Raw genomic sequence first — 20,841 nt, 5'->3', positions numbered from 1 at the left:
CACAAATCAGAAGCAACCTGGGGCCCAAGATGCGAAAATGAAATTTCTCTTTTCATTTCCGCTCATTTCCTAGGTGAAATTTGGTGTCCGACTGGTTAGCATAATGAGGATAATGGTAACTTGAGCTATGTGCTCAGATGACATACGTTCATGTTTAATAAAGAATGAGAGGGACATGAGGGAGTGCCGTAAATTGAGTAGTAATTTATTATTTAGAGACCTTTACCCATTTTCTCATTTTTTCTGGGAGAATTGGTTCCTGCACTGAAGACTTTATCAGACAACAGGAAGGGAACAGAAGACACACACCTCATGTACAATAACTATGATTGTTTAGCCCTTTTTAACCCTTTTATAAGTAGCAAGCTGGTAAATTATAAAAGTATTTGTAAGTGCTTGTGGTACAGTGAAACTAGACATCATGAAAAGAAAATGTAACTGAGATTGGCATGTGTTGAGGCAGACAGAAAATACTGGTGGTCTTGTTTTGCTTTCATACATGTATATGGGCTCCTTCACACCATTGTTGGTCATTGGGCTCCAAATGCAAGAACAATGCAAATAGAAAAGGCCATGTGTTGGTGTGTGATGAGAAAAAATAATAGGAGCATTTTGTTAGGTAACACAGCATGTTAAGACATACTGCAGTGCAGGATAGAAGCATTAAGGTAAAGAGAACGGTCATAAAAAAAAAACTCACTGCAAAATTTGCTAATAATGCATTGCAGTGAAGCTCAGAGAAAGTTAAAAAAACACATGTATGCGCATTGTGTGGGCTAACCCATGCGCTATGGTATGAATGACCCCCACTGTATGATGGAAGTACAGGTACATTTAATTAAACCATTAGAACTTCAATAAGGACTGAAAAATGGAAAGTCTAGTGTTGGCTCTCTCCACTGTGTCTCTAGCCCCTTATATAAAATATACAGGCAGTCCCCGGGTTACTAACAAGGTTCTGTAGGTTTGTTCTTAGGTTGAATTTGTATGTAAGTTGGAACAGGTACATTTTTTAAGTGTAACTCCAGCCAAAAAAAGTATGTTTAAGTTTTTTGGATAGCATAGGGAAGGGTCAACACCCCTGTAACATTTGTGTTGCTGTCTGTGCCCCTGTTCAGAAGATTTCACCTCACTTTCTGTTCCTGTAACAATTGGATTTTGAAAGTTTTGGGTTGTTGTGGAAACAAGGATTGGTGATAAAGCTTCAGTGGAGACACCTTTTTCCCATGATAACTCTTATGCCGTGTACACACGACCGGTTTTGCCTGTCGGAATAAACTCCGAAGGTTTCTCCGATGGAACTCCGACGAAATTCCGTTCAAGCAGTCTTGCCTACACACGGTCAAATCAAAGTCCGACCAAAGTCCGACCATCCAGAACGTGGTGACGTACAATACTTACGACGGGACTAGAAAAAGGAAGTTCAATAGCCAGTAGCCAATAGCTTCCGTCTCGTACTTGCTTCAGAGCATGCGTCGTTTTTGGTCCGTCAGAACAGCATACAGAGGATCGGTTTTCCAGATAAGAATTAGTTCCGTCGGAAATATTTAGAACATGTTCCATTTCTAGGTCCGTCAGAATTTTCGAAAACAAAAGTCCAATGACCTACACACAATCGGAATAGAAAATGAAAAAGCTTCCATCTGACTTTTTCTGTCGGACATTCCGCTCGTGTGTATATGGCTTTACAGAAGTGAATTTCCATTCCTAGGGGTAGATTTCCTCTCACTTCCTGTTGTCTCCCTCTGTTTTTAAGTATGAGTCGCATGTAAGTCAGATGTTTGTAACTCAGGGACTGCTTGTATTTCTGGCTGTACCTATCCTAATAAATAAAATCCAAACTCAATGGACCAATTTTTATTTTCCTGTGATCGCTTTTATTTGTTTCTACGTATATACTCTGTATTTATGTTATATGTACACAAATTGGAAGTTTGCATTGCTTGGTATAGCATAAAAAATATATACTGTATATGGGTATATACTGTATACTGTACATATGGGTTTACAATAAAGAGTACTACAGATCACACAATTGGAAAAAAAATGTTTTTATTGTTTATTGTATGTCTGTAACATCAATGTTTGCTGTAGGTGCTAATGGGTTAATGAAGTGCCAACCAATGGGTTATGAAATATAAACTGTACTGACAACCCCTGCATACAGATTCACTGAACACATGAAGAAAAAGTCAAGGTCTCTTTCCTTCCATGTTCCCCAACAGCAATTATTCCCAATCACAATTAACCTGATTAAAATAATGGACAGGAAGTGTCCCACCGTAGCTAATGCTCCTTGGCACCAACCCTACTGAGTCCTTTGACAATTTCTGCACAGATGGCTCAGCTGAAACATTTTTCCTGTTTCTGTCTTTTCCCCCCTTCCCCACAACCTCTCTACAGATGAAAACCGCCACTACTCCGACATCCGACATCCAGGTGAAAGTAGAAGGGGAATCTTCCAATGTTACCATCACAGCTGCTGTTTACGACGAAATTCAGCAGGAGATGAAACGAGCAAAGGTGTCCCAGGCTCTCTTTGCCAAAGTAGCTGCTAATAAAAGTCAGGTGAGTAAGCTGGAAAGGGGAGCCAGTTGTATGATCTGTTGTGATATCCTGTATCCCCCATACACCTTATAAAACATTGCATCTGGTCATAGAAACATGATGGTATAACCCTATCTTATTTCAGGCTAAAGGGAAAAACATAGCATTATGTCGAAAATCCATTTACTAGCACCTCATTTCATAATCTTATCTTGAAATTATGATACATCTCTGTTTTAGCAACACTTAAATATTTATTATGTAGGAAAAATAACATCAAGCTATATAAACAGTTTTTCACCACCTAATAAAAATACAATGCCTTATATTATTCTTCCAAGCTGCCCTTCCTATGCAGCCTAACCTCACTAAAAGTTGAAGAAGAACTTTTTTTTGTGTGTGCTCACACCTCTAGGTGCAACTCACACAGATTAGTTTTTATGGAATTTTATGGAATTGTGTGATACTCCTTTTTTTCAGGTGTTGTTGAGTATGTCTGAACCATTTGGGAACTCAGCTTCCATATTGCAATTTTTATTTATTACAGATACTTACATAGTGCCAACAATGTATGCAGCACTTTACATATACTGTACATTTACATCAGTCCCTGCCTTCAAGGAGCTTACAATCTAAGGTCTCTAACTCACATTTATACATGCATGAAGGCCAATTTACCTACCAGCATGTCTTTGTAGTGTGGGAGGAAACCCAGGGAGAACAAGCAAACAGCATGCAGGTAGTGTCGTGGTTGGGATTCCAGCCAGCAACCCTAGTGCTGTAAGTTAGAAGTGAAAACCATTCAGCCACTGTGCTGCCCAGTTCACAATTCTCTTGTTTTGCTGTGTGTATCTTATATTGCCAATAAAGTATATCTAGGGCCAAATCTTTTCCCCCAGTTCGAATAGAGTAGGGAATAGTTAAAACCCCTACTGTATCAGTTTTTTTGGCCTCTGGGTCCCATTGGAGAGTTTTTTCTTTAATTCCTAACATGTAGACACAACAGTAAATTATACTAATTCTAAAACCAAAACCAAAAAATGTAATACATTGCAGTTTACCAGCCCTCCATGCTGGCTGCATTAGTTATCTGTTTTCAGGCTTTCTCCTATATTTTCACCTCATAGTCCTACAAAAAACACACTTTCTGTCCCTTCGTGGCAACAATACTTTTTTATTGTATGTCCCGTCTATGGAGGAAGCCATGTTTGTCACACATCACATGATAGTTGATTGGATTTCTAGCTTACAAAGGAAAAATATGATTGTTTGTGCTTCATTTTAAGCTTACAGGAAGTGACACTGCATTTCTAATAAGATCAACAGGTATATTCTACAATTGCTGAAAATGTTCTTATCCTGAAAAAATAGAAAACGTGTGCAGCCACCACATCCAGAGACTGATAACCTGCAATCTATTACATTTTGATTTTTAATTTATGTAAGCTTTAAGTGGAGGAAAATCCCAATTGGAACTGGAACACGAGGCCCTATTAGCAGATTACCCCTCTATTCCTTTTCTGGTGACAACTCAAAAGTTTGCATTTCTCATCACTTTAGTCCCAGGGACAGTTGTCACTAGGACAGAAAGGATGGATGTACTGGAAATGGAGCGAGTACAAAGAAGGGCAACAAAGCTAATAAAGGGTCTGGAGGATATTAGTTATGAGGAAAGGTTGTGAGCACTGAACTTATTCTCTCTGGAGAAGAGACGCTTGAGAGGGGATATGATTTCAATATACAAATACCGTACTGGTGACCCTACAATAGAAATAAAACTTTTTCGCAGAAGAGAGTTTAACAAGACTCGCGGCCACTCATTAAATTTAGAAGAAAAGAGGTTTAACCTTAAACTACGTAGAGGGTTCTTTACTGTAAGAGCGGCAAGGATGTGGAATTCTCTTCCACAGGCGGTGGTCTCAGCGGGGAGCATCGATAGCTTTAAGAAACTATTAGATAAACACCTGAATGACTGCAACATACAGGGATATATAATGTAATACTGACACATAATCACACATAGGTTGGACTTGATGGACTTGTGTCTTTTTTTCAACCTCACCTACTATGTAACTATGTAACTATATGTAAGAAAGAGACAGTGAATCCTTCTTGCGGGGACAGAGAGGGCATGAATGGAGCCACACATGTACTAAAGTGCATCAGGGTAGTATGTTCCTTTCATGACTCTTGTATCTTGCTAAAGTATTCTTAAGCATTTCAGTTGGAGGGCTTTTGATTGCTTTAGTCCCTTGTTACCATAACTTGTATGCTTATACAGTAGTCTTTTATTGCAATACAGAAAACACTAATGGATAAGGAAAATAATAGGTTAACAAGTTAGATTTCTTGTGGTCTGGTGTCCTTAGTGTTGTGTCACAACCTTCGGTGCTCTCCTAATGCTGTTAGTCTGCTCTGGATCTGTAGCCCATGAGAACTGAAAAGCCAGCATTAGTCGTGATGGGAACATTACACCTGATTGGTCATGGAGTGTGCTACCATAAATAATACCCTGGCCTGTTTTGAATTTCACAGATAGTCCCAGGCCTGTCTAATAAGGAAACTTTCACAGACATTAAATAAAGGCCTAACATCCCATTAGGGAGATATAAGTCATACAGACGTTTCATGGGCTGTGCAGTTAATGACCAACATTCTGGGCGAGGTTACCACCATTGTGCAAGTTTAATAAGAGAAAATAAAGCTCACTTAAAGGAATCTTCTAAATAAGGTATTGAACACACGGATGCTGTTTACGGGGCTTAAGATGAATTATGTTGGAGGTATCAGAGCCAAGTGGTCTGATAATGAGAGCCAGACAACAAAGATACATTTATACAGGCAGCCAAGCCTGAAACTTGCTGTGTTTTGGAGGCTCTACTTATTTTAACCATGTCCTGTTTACTTTTCATTTTATTTTTTAAACGGACATTGTTAAGACCTGTTATCACACAGCTATTGGTATTAAACTGGTATTTTAATTCATATAGATTTTACAGTAAAAAACGAGGAATAACAGTATTGTACTCTCTATTGTGTAAACGGAAAATTTTAATTTACTTTATATCTGCTTGCTAAAACAAAACAGGGTGGGTATATAATTGGAATGCCAGACACAATTTTCTTTACATTTAGGTTAGAGTGGGTAGGGTTGGATTCTCTGTTAAATTTCTATTGCTATCTGTGTTCTTACTGAAGAGATTACCCAAACTTCTGTCCCGGTGACCACACAGGATGTGAGGAGAATGACCCTAGTGGGGACATGAAAAGTGAAAAGTAATTGATATGTTTACCCTTCCCCACTTCGCTTAAAAAATAGGTTTTTTTTCTGTTTCTATCAACACTGGAGATACTACCTGTCCTAGTAACCGCAAAGGAAGTAAGGGGACATCTCCACTGTGACATCACACTCAGAAATAATACTTGATAAAAGGTATATTGCTTTTGTGATCCAATTTGCAAGAAAAAAAGGTTTTTGGCTGGAGTTGGGCTTTAGCTTTAATTCTTTTTTTTTTTGTTTTTTGCTTTTGTTTAGAGGTGTGGTAATCATGAAGAAACTATAATCTGGGCAGTGGCAAAAGGATATGTTGACCAATGGGTGGCTAGTTTGAGCATGGTTTTATGTAAAGTCCACTGACCAATAGGAAGGTAAAGTGCCTTTTATAAACATGGCCTTGTGTAGGATCTAGTGACCAGTGTGCAGACATGGTACCATTTTTAACATGGCTTTGCATAAGGTTCAGTGGTAAACTAACATAGCAATTTAGGTCACTGATAATACTGTCCCCTCAACTAAGGCTTCCGACCACAACTCTGGGGTTCCCCCTAACCCCTCCTGTCTGCTTTACACACTCCAGTAAATGGGAAAAACTACCTTGCAAGTCTCCGTATTAAGTGGCTAGATGACTGAACTGCTGAAATTGTAGTTATTTCACTTATGTAGGTGGCAGTCCAGTACTTCCATCTGGGGAAGGAGAATGATTCTTGACTTGCCAACACTGGATGTCATTCAGGAGGCAGAAGAGAATACTGTGAATCTAAAAGAAGTAATCTCAGCTGCCCTCCCTTGTCTGCTTAATATTGTAACTTGTGGTATGACAAAGCTACTAATGGCTCCTTTTACATTAGGGCAGCTCCAAAGTTGCACGATTTCCAGTGCCACTTTGGAGTGCAACTTTGATGTGACTTTGATCTGACTTTAGATTCTTTAGACCAAAGTTGCATCAAAAGTCAGACAAATTTGTGCAGGAACTTTTTCTGAAGTTGCATTGACTTCTGTAGTATCAGTAGAAATGACTCTTAATAGAAAAAAAAATAAATTTCACATATCCTGTGACTCAAGTGTGAAAGGAGCCCAAGATAGGATGTTGCACTCACCCTCCTCAATGAGGATGAATAAGAAGAAAGAGTAACACAAAGGGGTTGATTTACTAAAACTGGAGCTTGCAAAATATGATGCAGCTGTGCATGGTAACCAATCAGCTTCTAACTTTCGCTTGTTCAGTCAAGCTTTGACAAAATAAAAAACTGGAAGCTGATTGGTTACCATGCACAGCTGCACCAGATTTTGCACTTTCCAGTTTTAGTAAATCAGCCCAAGACACACCAGAGACTTTTTTGTTATACTTTCCTGCTTTAGTAAATAAACCCCATTGTGTACTTAAAAGTGGGGTATGCCTGTACGTGTTTTATTTGTATCTGTGAGATTTTGAAATAGATACAGTAGATACAATGGATTTTAAGCACATTTCTGGCTCATTTGACTTATTACTTTATATTAATATTGACACAAAGAGGTTGAGTGAAAAATCTTTTTTTAAGATACTTTGTCATTGGTTATTGTGGGAACACAATTGATGGTTGCAGCTACCCATTGTTTACTTTATTGCACATAGGAAAAACAAAAATAGAAGGTAGTGCGGGAGTGTCATCTTCCAACTTGTGGGATGAGTTTAATGATTGTTATGGTGCAGACAGTGGATGTGTAAAGAGGGTCAGGAGGGACCCATTGTTCACTTGGTGGTCCTGGGGCATACACCTGCAATAGTCCGTCCCCCCCCCCTTTGCTAAAGTTTCATTGTAAAATTAAACAGAACATCAATAGATCAATCAACAGGATATATCAGTATCAATAGAATTAGAAATCATTCATGTTGTACTGTACTTTTGTGATTTTAACCTGTTACATGTGCAAAGTGATCATTTATTTTTCTCTCAATAGAAACTTCGGCTTACCTACACCTGTGACATCATATACACTGCATTCCTCCCAATCAAATGATAGGCAAATGAGTTACACCAGAGAGTACAAAGGTTCTTAGGGGCCACTGACTAGGTAGCCTTTCGGGATTTATTTTTATTACTAAGCAAATCACTTTGAAGCTCAGTAATTATATTGAAACCTGAGGCAGACACTGGTTTCAGATTTTCATTTATATTTATTTATTTATTTATTCATTTATTGAACAATAATAATTTCAGTCCATCACAAGCTGATGGTTACTATTTATTTTACATTAAGCAGCGTGCATCAGCAGGAATGAGACTTCCTTACAGCAGTAGGAGGAATAACAATTCATGCCAAGTGGGGCACATTTGGAAACTCCAGTGGGGTGCATTCCTGCTAGAGCCCTGAATATATATAAGAAATCTGTAGATATTTTAAAATTCACAATTGCCAGATAAAATGTTTGCTTTTATACAGTCTGTTTCACTGGTTGAAGGCAGGGAGATGACCTAGCAGTAGTAGAGAAAAGTCAGGTCACCAGCCTGGCTCTGCTGTCTAGCAGGGCCTTGTAAATGTCAGAACTGCATGGACAAATATACAAATCCTTTGATAGGTAAAACAGTTTGTATATATATATATATATATATATATATATATATATATATATATATATGTATATATATATATATATATATATATATATATATATATATATGTATATATATATATATATATATATATATATATATATTTGTTTATGTATATATATATATATATATATATATATATATATATATATATATTAGCTGTTTGCCTGGAATTCACCATAAGGGCCCGTTCACACCAGAATGCGGTGTAGGAAACCCATGTGCCAGGAGGGTTACAAATATATATATTTGTTTATGTTTATATATATATATATATATATATATATATATATATATATACAGTATATATTAGCTGTTTGCCTGGAATTCACCATAAGGGCCCGTTCACGCCAGAATGCAGTGTAGGAAATCCATGAGGGTTATTTACTAAAGGAAAATCCACTCTGCACTGCAAGTGCACTTAAAAGTGCACTGAAAGTGCACTTGGAAGTAAAGTCGCTGTAGATCCGAGGGGGACATGCAAGGAAAATAAAAAACAGCATTTTAGCTTGCACATGATTGGATGATAAAATAAGCAGAGCTTCCACTCATTTCAGATCTACCCCTTAGATTTAGGGCGACTGCACTTTCAAGTGCACTTGCAGTGCAAAGTGGATTTGCCTTTCATAAATAACCTCCCATGCGTGATTCCCGCACCACATTCAATATGCACTCAGTGCGCAATATGCTGCGGGTGTAAATGTATTCCTAACACTCCAAATGCAGGTCGCAAAACGCAGTGTTTTTACCTGCCCTGGAGTACACTGCGATTTGGTTTTGGTGTGTGTTTTAAAGAAGTGCATGCACTGCTTTTGGTGCAATCCAGTGCGATTTTAGCCCATTCAAATGAATGGCCCACAAACCGCACCACGCAAAATTGCACAGGATTGTGGACCATATTCCTCTGCGATTCAGGTTTGAACCGATCCTAAAGCAACATTTTTTATTATTTTACAAACAGCTGTAATTAAAACAAATGTAGTGATATTTTTAAGTCTTCAGTAGACCATGAGTATTAGGAGGAGCTTGGTGTCCTCCACAGACATCTCCCATCCAGTAGAATGAAAGTGATTAGCTGGAAAAATCCACAAAACAACCTGAGATCCACTTTTAACCTGAAAGTGGCTACAGATAAAATGACCAACTCCCATCTGGCTGGGAGCAACTGGAGAGGGCAAGGATTGAAACCTTTAGATTGTTTACTAATTGAAACTTTGCCCCAAGATTCATGGGATAAGCTAGTTTGTTGCTTGATTGCTCATTCGACTATTCTACACAGCCCCTTCAAGTCTCCAGCCTTGCTGTGAAATGCATTGTAGCGAAAACCACACTAAACTAAGGCTGCTAAATGAATAGACACACAAACCCTCTTATATACCACATGGCAAAATATAATGAGGGTTGGAACTGTTAAGTGACTGAAACTGCTAAATGCATAATGCTACTTGGCAAAACTACTGTGCATTTAACGGTTTTCCACTCTGTAATAAATAACATATGTGGAAAACGTGCAGTAAATGTGAAAAACGGCACAATTGGTTTTGCAAACGTGCCGTTTTTTCTCTCTATTCCCCCTTGTGTGAATATCAAAGTTGTGTAGCCTGTAATGGATGGTTTTATGGGCAGCTTTAGCAAGACTTGTGGGTCACACACTTGGCATTGTAAATGTGTTCATAAGACACTAGCTTCTATGCAGGCAATCAGTTGTGGCTACTAGAGAAAAGTTAACACATATAGATTGATATACTGAGCCTGAGCCAATTTGTCCTGTCCGAATATTTGTGACAATCCAAAGCCTGTCCGCTTAACAGAGTTACAAGGCTACAACAGGATGAAGGGAAGTGTTGTGCATAGCACCTATTGCAACCAATGAAAGTTCTACTTTTTCTCTTCTACAGTTTGGAAACAAGTGTGCAAATTTGTTGGTGGCCATGGCCAACATCTTGCTGTCCTTCATTAGAGACCCTGTTACCAGGCCATTCATTTCAACAAAAACTGTCCCATAAGATTATATGTGCATTTAACATATTTTATGCATGTTCTTTACCTGTTAAAGCCTCCTGCTGATTATGATGCCAGCAGCCCCAGCAGACTTAGAGCTATTCTTCAGCTGACACTGTAGACTTCCCCTTTGCTCCTTCTCCGACTGTAGGAAAGTAAAGAGAGGGTTGGAGGAGCTAGGACAATACAAGGAGCAATTAGACATTCACAGTGGAGGAGAGGGCTATAACATGGAGGGAGAGGGCTGTGCTAGGGAATAAACTCTAACTAGAGTTGTCAAATTGTATAACAAGTTCAAAGCCACATTGAAAGTGAATAAAAATTCATTTATGGAAAGAAAAAAAAAAAAAAAAGAAAAAAAATAAACTTGATTTTTCTGTGCATTTATCTCTGATATATTAAGTTGGTGACTTGCTGACAGGGTCTATTTAAGTATGATTGATACATGAATTACTTCACTATGGTGATTCACTAGTGTGGCTTTCAGACTGACCTCCCACCAACACACAAAACTAGGGTACAGTTATGAAAATTGCCAACTTGATTTGTAGGCCTCATGCAGACTGGGCATCAAAAATGTCACTATTAAGGGCATTTGATGTATTTCTTTTCTGCCTCTAAACGCCCTTCCATGTTAGCCTAGGGAGTTGATTTACTAAAGCAAAAAGTCTGTGCACTTTGCAAAGTGCAGTTGCTCCAGAGTTTAGTAAATAAGCAGAGGTTCTGCTGACTTCCATCATCCAATCATGTGCAAGCAATTTTTTTCTTTTTAATTTTCCTTGCATGTGATTGGGTATGAAGATTTACCTCATTTACTAAGCCCCAGCGCATCTGCACTTTACAAAGTGCACAGTCTGTTTGCCTTTAGTAAATAAACCCCAGTGTGTCCAGTCCATGCATACATTTACAGTCATTTAAAGGCAGAAAAACCCCCACAGCCAGTGCATCCAGCAGAGGAGTGTTTTGCCCCTAAAAATCCACTAGATGTACCTAAACGCATGTAAACACCCCAATGCTGATCCCCTCTCTGCCAGATTTAGTACTAAATTATTGATACCAAGATACACCATTACTTCACTAAATAAATGTAATATTTTTGAAAGAATCTACAACTGAAATAAATAGTGTTTTTTTTTGCCCTGGAGTTAATCTTTAAGCCAGCCATAGACACTAGAGGATGGTCAGATCATGTTGATGCACAAATTAACCACCCCTAGTCCCCCTGTGGAAATAAGATGCAGTGTGGAATTGTGAAATGAAGGTAATGTGGCAACATGAGGGCTTATTTGAATAAAAAAAAAAAAAAGAAATGGGTGGTAAGAAGTGTTACTACAGATTCTATACCAAAGAACCAAAAATCCTAGCTATACTTGTGTATCTAAAAAAACTAGATCGTAATGTAGGCATGCAAACTGTGTCTCTCAAATTGTAAGGCCAGTTGCACACGGGCGTAATAATTTACTGATGTTCAGGGCCAGATTTACATCTCAGGAGCCTTTAGGCAGAGAATTCTGATAACTTACAGCAAAGGTCTAGAAAATACAAAATTTCTGTAAAAAACACCCTAACGTGAATTTTAGGGCAAACAAGCGCAATAAACGGCCTACATTTTTGGTAAGATATAAAAGATGAGGTTGCACCTGAGTGCACCTGAGTCCATGAGTAAATAGATACCCAACATGTCAAACCTTAAAATTGTGTGCGCCCGTGAAATGGCGACATACTTCAGTATCCTATATTTTCTATATGTGAAGCTTCAAAAGCCCCCCATAGGTCAGTTTAGTGTTACAGAGGAGGAATGGTGCTAAAACTATTGCTCTCACTCTGGGGCACATGGCGATATGTAACATGCGTATCGCAATCAACAGTTTCACATGTAGGCACCCCCGACGCGTGTGGTTACATTTGTATGTGTATGTGTATGTATTTGAATGTGCTTGGGTGTAACTTTTTTTTTTGCTTAACTTTTTTTTTCCCCACCACATGGGGACAAAAATGTGATGATTTTTTGGTGATAGGTTCTCTTTAATGAGACATGCAGATCCTAAAAAACCCTGCATGTCTCCTCTGAGCTCCGCTACATGCATTGCAATGCAGGAAAAAAAAAAACTCCTACTGACAGGCACCCCCTTAGGAAAGGCACCTGTAGGCCATGCTGATGCTTATACTCAGGATCTTGCTGTATTACTGATTTTTACTCAGCTGTGTGCATTGTCCCATAGACAACAATGCATCTTATTTCAAATCAGTAAGGCCCCTTTCACACTGGGGCGGTAGGGGGCGTCGGCGGTAAAACAGCGCTATTTTTAGCGCTGTTTTACCGTGGTATTCGGCCGCTAGCAGTGCGGTTTTAACCCCCCGCTGGCGGCCGAAAAAGGGTTAAAACCCCTCGTATAGCACGGCTATAGCCGCGGTATTACCGCGGTATAGCCGCGCTGTCCCATTGATTTCAATGGGCAGGAGCGGTTTAGGAGCGGTGAATACACCGCTCCTTCACCGCTCCAAAGATGCGGCTTGCAGGAGATTTTTTCTTCTCCTGCCAGCGCACCGCTTCAGTGTGAAAGCCCTCAGGCTTTCACACTGAACAAACAGCGGAGGCTGTTTAGGGGCGGTTTGCAGGCACTATTTTTAGCGCAATACCGCCTGCAAACCGCCCCAGTGTGAAAGGGGCCTAAAAAACTTGGCTTTTTTACTCCTGTGTGTAGATGACTAATAGTGTCTGCAGCATACTGTATAGTAAGCTTTTTGATGAGTCTGAAGAATAAATGAAAATATTCAGAGATTATTGAAAAGCAATGAGAACAAATAATGAAATATATTTAACCTTGATTTTAAAGTATCCGGAAAACACACCTTTTTCTTATGAACTCAGGCAAGTTTTTCACATTGGTAGTCAGACCTTTCTCAAGGTGAGAAATACCAAAGTGTCAGGTTGAAACTGCTCGTATTTTATACCACAGAAGCAAAGTAAATATGTTTAACTTGACATAGTTTATGTTCCTCATTCTCTTATCTTGCTGTCACTTGCAAGACTCCTTGTTAAGATCACACCATTGAGATTTATGGGTTCCTGCATAGCTCTCAGCCTGCTAATTCCTTGAAAAACTGAGACTTTTGATATTTAAGAGGGCGAAACTAATGAGGAATATGGTGGCAAAATATTTATATGTATAGCAGGGGACCCTAAGGGGCAACATCAGGAAAATCTAAAGCAAAATCCCAGACAAAAAAAACCCAAAAACTTTAGCCTGGGTATGTTTTAATTCACACATCTTTGAATTTAAATACAGCTATTATAATAATATGCATAGCTTATTTGAAGGGCACAGCACAGGGTGAACCTCAATAGCATTGTGATCCTAATTCATGGTGTACATAGCAGGCTGGAGGAAGGGGATTAAACAGGAAATCATAGAGCTGAATGCTGAGAATAGTTGTGTCATTTTCTGTCTGTATAGTGCTATTATCTTGAGTATTAGACCCCTTTCACACTGGGGTGGTTTTCAGGCACTTTAGCGCTAGAAATAGCCTCTGCAAAGCGCATGAAAACCACCTCCCATTCATTGTAGTGTGCCTTTTCACATTGGGGCGGTGCGCTTGCGGGACGTTCCTGCAAGAAGCATCTTTTGGGCGGGTTGGGCGCGCTGTATTGAACTGTACTGGAACACAGCAAAACATATAAAAAATGCACCAGAACTGCTTGTGGTGTGAACTGTAATGCCGCGTACACACGATCGGTCTTTCCAACGGGAAGAGTTCGATGTGAGCTTGTTGTTGGAAAGTCTGACAGTGTGTATGCTCCATTGAACATTTGCTGTTGGAATTTCCGCACACAAATGTTTGAGAGGTTCTCAAATTTTCCGACAACAAAACTTATTGTCGGAAAGTCCGATCGTGTGTACACAAGTCCATTGCACAAAAGTTTACATGCATGCTCAGAATCAAGCAGAAGGAGCCGCCCTGGCTATTGAACTTCCTTTTTCTCGGCTCATTGTACGTGTTGTACGTCACCGCGTTCTCACGTTCGGAATTTTTGTCCAACATTTGTGTGACCGTGTGTATGCAAGACAGGTTTGCGCCAACATCCTTCGGAAAAAAATCCACGGCTTTGTTGTCGGAAAATCCGATCGTGTGTACGGGGCATAAGAAAAAACTCACTAAGAAGTAATCTTATGAGCTGAGGCACAGACAGCAGCAAATATGTGCCAAAGGTTCTAAAGGTTTCCCACTTTATCCCAGAGATAAAAAAAAAAAAAAAGTCTGGAGCTTTACTTTGAATTAAGCATGAGTGCAAGTTTATTATGAATATATATAAAAAAAGCATAAAACTTTAACTTGATAAAGGCATAGGTGTATCTTTACTACAGAAATAGAGAGTGTTTAGCTTCTCATTCATCAAAATATGTGCTAGCAAAATTCCTGTTTATTTTTTTATTAATTTCCCCTGCACAATATTGAGTAATTTATAGTGAACATGGCTTCACTTTATTTACTATGCTAAGTGAACACACACTTTGCAAAGTGCACAGTCTCTGTTCCTTAATTAAATCAGTTTCTCCAGTTTCAGAGCATATTGTATAGATGTGATTTTAGTAAACAGCCTGGATGTGGTATTTCTCTCCGGCTCCTAAATGTACAGTATGTTTGTTTCCCACCAAGTGAAGGTATTGTTACGTGTAGTCTCTTCATATTTATACTTGCCTTTCAATGTGGTGATGGTCAACCTATCGATGCTTCTCTTCTCAGTGCTTTTGGACTCTTGCACACAGCCATACATTAGTGTTTATGACTGTACAAAGTAAAATACATCTGGTGGTGTGCTGCCACATTTGCAGCATAATTTTGCCCTTTTTACGATTTTAAAATGCACCCATACGCATGCATAACACAAGCGCTGATGGGTACGTGTAGATAGCTACACAGTGTATTTTGTAATGCATGTTATTGGGCAAAATTTCCCTAAGATGTATGGCCATGTGCAAGAGCCCTTATATGTATGAATCAGCTAAACTTTTTTTTCCTAAGAGAGAAAGGTCATTTATGGCTGGAGTTTGTTTTAGTGTTTGTGTGTATAAATGTGTGTGTATGTATAGTATATGAGTGTATGTATGTGGGTATAGGTGTGAGTGTGTGTATGTATGTGAGTGTATGTGTTGCTGAAATGTTTCAAAAGGTGTACTGCTGTTCTATGAATAAAGGGGGGGGGGGTAAAATTAATCATGCACTACAATATGTTCATTGCATACTCCCGACCCCTGCTCTCTGTTCACTGAGCTGTACGTTACTTTTACCCCTGACCCCTGCACTGTGTATGTTACCCACCCTTAATCCCTGCACTCTCTTTGTTACCTACTCCTTACCCCTGTACTTTGAATGTTACACACTCCTGACCTCTGCACTCTGTACATTAGACACTTTAGACCCCTGCGGTCTGTATGATGAAAACACATCTGAAGCCTGACGCTACACAGTCCTGACCACTGCACTCTATGCATTACATACTTCTGATCCTTGCACACTGTATTTACATAATCCTGACCCCTGCACTTAATACTTTAAACACTCCTGACCCCTGCACTTAATACTTTAAACACTCCTGACCCCCGAACTCTGTACATTACCCATTCTTGACCCCTGTACTCTGAGCATAACACACTCAGTGAACCGTATACCCTGTACATTACATGATCTTGATATTCACACTCTGTATATAACACACTCCTGACCCCTGCACTCTGTACATAACATACTCCTGACCTCTGCACTCTGTACATACACTCTGCATCAGACTTGGGATTAATGAATTATTCTCCAAACACAGAAAAAAAATGTGAATGAAAGTGAATGTCAATTTTCTCACTGAAGCTAAAAAGGTAGAATACGTTTTATTTTTACAGTGACATTTGTATTATTATAGTTTTCTTTCTTCTTTTGAGAGAGGAGACATACAGAATATAAAGGCAGACATACGGATAGACAGAATGATAGGTAAATAGATAGACAGACTGATAGGCAGAAAGATGTGCATTTCTGTTTGTTATCAACTTTATAAATATTCCACCTAATATGTGATATATATTTGCCTGACAGTCTTTTTGCATCTGAGGATCTCTTTACTCATCCATATGGCAGATTTATAACTCTCCCAATTACCGTGCAAATTATTGCTAATATTAGCTCATGGAAGTGTTTCTGCTCTGCAGGTTGGTTATTATTTATAAAAATCACACGACCAGCTGATACATTCATAAGCTAATTATTTTGGCAGCTGGGTACACAGTGAGCAATATGGCTGAAACTGATTTTTTTTTTTCTTTTTGGAACTTGCTGTAGTGATGTGATACAGGGGGGTTGAGTTGCAAAGAAGCTGTGCTTGGAATGCTGAAAACACAGTGCTACAATAGTAGTATAACGTAATATGGGTAGTGTTAAAAGATGAGCATTATTAAAAACTAATCAGACATGTTTTTATTTTATAACTTTTACAGTCTACTATAAGATAAAATGTTATGTATTGGGCCGCTGCCTATAAGTGCATCTTGTTACACTTAAAAGTGCAATACCTGCATAGGCTTATTGAATAACAGTCCTGAAATATTAAAAAAACAAATAATGTACAGTAACCCATAGCAACAAGCTTTCAACACACAAAGAAGTTCAATTATTTCTGATTGATGTTTATGGTGGATATTTTTCTTAGCTCCTTAGCGGTTTACTAATTTCATTAGGAAGTATGACATCAGTCTTAATTGCAAAAGTTCCGTTAACCGCTTCAGACCCAGAAGATTTTACCCCCTTCCTGACAAGAGCACTTTTTGCGATTCGGCACTGCGCCACCTTAACTGACAATTGCGCGGTCGTGCAACATTGCACCCAAACAAAATTGACATCCTTTTTTTCCCACAAATAGAGCTTTCTTTTGGTAGTATTTGATCACCTCTGCGGTTTTTATTTTTTGCGCTATAAACAAAAAAAGAGCGACAATTTTGAAAAAACGCAATTTTTTAAACTTTTTTCTATAATAAATATCCCCCAAAAATATATAAAAAAAACAATTTTTTCCTCAGTTTAGGCTGATATGTATTCTTCTACATATTTTTGGTAAAAAAATCACAATAAGCATATATTGATTGGTTTGCGCAAAAGTTATAGGGTCTACAAAATAGGGGATAGTTTTATGCCATTTTTATTATTAATTTTTTTTTTACTAGTAATGGCGGTGATCTGAGATTTTTATCAGGATTGCGACATTATGGCGGACATGTCAGACAATTTTGACACATTTTTGGGACCATTGGCATTTTTACAGCGATCAATGCTATAAAAATGCACTGATTACTGTAAAAATGTCACTGGCAGTGAAGGGGTTAACCACTAGGGGGCAATCAAGGGGTTAATGTGTTCCTTATTGTGTGTTCTAACTGAAGGGGGAAGGGGACTGTATAGGGGAGATGACAGATCGCTGTTCATACTCTTTATGAACTGACGATTTGTCTGTTCTCCCCTCCGTGTGCCCTGAGCGATGGCGGGAGCCCGACAGTGATTGTGACCGCCAGGCACTCGCATCGGCTCCAAATATAAAAGCAACGTAACATGACGGCGATTCGCGCAGCCGAGCCATGTTGCCGCAGTATAACTGCGGCGGCTGGTCGGCAATCGGTTAAAAACTAAATTTACAAACCTGTAAGATTGTAACAGGTAATCTTTTTTTCTTTCTTTTTCATTTAATGATATTGTGAGTGTCTTTTTGGCTTATCCAAAGGTATATTTTTTGAACAGGAAAAGGGCCTTTGTTGAAGGCTTTTGTTCCCATTCAAGCAGGTTTTGCATTTCCATCAGTGGAGGCCCGTCCATTAGGGGCGCACGGGCGCCACCCCCCCATCCATGCATCCAGCCCCCTAATCTACATTTGGCTAGAGGCTCTAATAGGCTTCAAAAAAGGGTGGGCTTGGGGCGCAGAGCACTGCACTCCGAGCCCACCCAGCTGTGTGAGAATAGCGAATGAATATTTGTTATCCTCGTACTGATCCAATTGGCTGAAAGGACAGGCAATCCTATTGGATGTCTAGGAGGAGGAGGAAAGAGACGCTCGGCAGAAGCCGCCGTGATGCAGAGAAGGGTGAGAAGCCCGCCCCTTCCCAGCGCTGCCCACCCAGAAACTAGATGGAGTGAGTACTGGATGACCAACTGTGAGACCCCCGGGGGGGTGCAGGACGACCCAACGGAGCGGGAGGCAGGGGGCAGGGCGGGGCATGTGCCACTGGCCGACCGGGGGGGTGTTTACTGCCCCCCCCAAGAAAAAAACAACATCCGCCACTGATTTCCATACAGGTCTAAGGGAATGCAAAGCCCGCTTGAACATGGTCAAATGCAGGTCAGAAGGAGATCGTTTACAGGTCAAATGCACCTGTCAATGAATTCTGAATTATCTCGGAAGGATGTTAGACTGATGTTGAACAGATGACTTTAATGCTGGGTTTGCACAAGCCTGCATGGTAAAATGCAGTTTTACCATTCAGGCTAGTACAGTGTTAGCTCCAACAGGAAGAAGTGCTTTATTTAAAGTATCACATAGTGACACCTCATTCGTGTCAGTGCATGGAAGCACAATTCGATGTGGTGCATTTTTCCACATTGCAACTCACTGAGGTTGATTTACTAAAGGCAAATATTCTGTGTACTGCAAGTGCACTTCAATTGCAGTTGCTCCAGAAATGGGGGGGGGGCTCTGAAATGAGGGGAAGCTCTGCTGATTTCTTAAACCCTCATGTGTAAGCAAAAATTCAGTTTTCTATTGTAGTTGCACGTGATTGAGTATTCTTTGCAAAAATTAAACTTTACCTCATTTACTATGCTCTGTGCAAGTGCACTTGTAGCGCACAGTATAGTTACCTTTAGTAAATCAACCCTATAGTGTATCACGCCAGTGCTGTGATATAGACGGGGCACAAAGAAAACAACTGTTCTCTATGTGCTCTTGCAATGACCTGCTTTTACCTAGTACAGAAATATACAGGTCACTGGAAATAGCGGCAGGAATTCAATAAAGCTGTTGTGCTAATCCTCTTGATAATGTATGCACCAAATTCATGAAACATGTGCAACACTTTTGGTTCATACACCAAATTCAGGTAGTTCTAAAATGCGCCACTTTTACATTGTGGTGCAATGTATCTGCCAAATTCAAAATAAAATACAGACAGTTCATATCTTATGAAAGTGGAGCTAATTAGGACCAACTCTCTTTTGGCCTACAGAGATAAACTGGCTCAGACAGATTTAGCCAAAGTGTCTCACATGTATTCTATAAAGTGGTGCAGCATGAGCCAAATTCAAGTACAAGTTCTAGAAAGGTACATGAATTTGGCGCTTTCTGCATCACTTTTAGAACGCATGAGAGACGCTTTCGCAAAATCTGTCCCTGCCAGTTTTCATGAATTCCAGGGAGTGTGATCAAGCCTTGACACAAGCCCAAAGCCTGTAGACATTGGCCCTAGGAGTGGGCTACAGACATAAAATAACTTTACCTGATTGGTTGTTCTTAGCAATTGTATTTTGTGAACCCTTGCTTCTTTGAGTGGAGGGGTCAGTTGGCAAGGGTTGAATTTTGCCAGCCAATTGCTATTTCCGCCACTTTAGATACCTTCAGTTGTTTTTTTATTTATTTATTACCTGCATCAGGGACACTGACATTTCTCTTCATAGCCCCTGTGATGTCATCGTAAAGGCTATAGTGCTCTTCCCTGCTACAGTATTGCATTCTGTATGACAACATGCAGTAATGTCACTGCAGAGGAATCAACATTGCTACCCTGATGAAAGAAGTCCCATATGCTGCCAGGATCACTATTCATTTATAATAGGATAGAAGCATCAAATTAGAAATTAAATAAGGCTGATTGTTTTGCATTCTTTAGTTGATGAACCCCTTAACGTGAGCTGTATGCATATATGTGGCATTACAAACTTGGCCTTACCTGTGCCGCCACATTTATGCCTTTCCTCAGTTTGTGCTGGGACATGCTCAACCGCAGTTCCTCAGCACCGTGACTGAGCTGTCACTGACAGCTCCTGGTCTTGGGGTCATGGTCAGGAGCCGTTAGGTGGGGCTTTCAATCACTTGATTAATGTGATAGCCGTTTACAGGGATCATTCGTTTACAAACCCTCACCTGTATCTCTTTCTTCTCAGAGCATCTGTGTGGAGAAAGAGACATATGTCCTTGTGGAAGATGTTGGAAAATTGTAAATAAAATAGCAATAAATAAATAAAATAATAAAGATAAAAAAAAAATAGATTAAGCTACAATAGGTCTGATGCTGCAGCTGTCCAGTAAGCCCTAGAACTGAGCAATCATGTGACCGCTGATTGCTTAGTTCTCGGGTCTACTCTGAGCTCAGAGCAATGACTGTAAGGCCC

The 20,841-nt window shown here is 39.6% G+C and overlaps 1 protein-coding gene across 4 annotated transcripts in view; it reads left to right on the top strand.

Annotated features, from left to right (window-relative positions):
* SATB2 (SATB homeobox 2) overlaps positions 1-20,841 on the top strand; it is a 303,695-nt gene that overhangs the window by 214,604 nt on the left and 68,250 nt on the right. For 3 of the 4 annotated variants that reach the window (XM_073633444.1, XM_073633445.1, XM_073633448.1), the window contains one exon: positions 2,404-2,568. The exons of the other annotated variant lie outside the window; for it this stretch is intronic. In XM_073633444.1, the coding sequence (XP_073489545.1) occupies positions 2,404-2,568 (165 nt within the window). The remainder of the gene's footprint in view (positions 1-2,403; positions 2,569-20,841) is intronic. 4 annotated transcript variants of the gene reach the window in all.

The sequence above is a fragment of the Aquarana catesbeiana genome, linkage group LG06, assembly GCF_042186555.1.
Source record: "Aquarana catesbeiana isolate 2022-GZ linkage group LG06, ASM4218655v1, whole genome shotgun sequence".
In the NCBI taxonomy this organism is placed as follows: Eukaryota; Metazoa; Chordata; class Amphibia; order Anura; family Ranidae; genus Aquarana; species Aquarana catesbeiana.
This window is presented reverse-complemented; position numbering and strand designations above follow the sequence as displayed.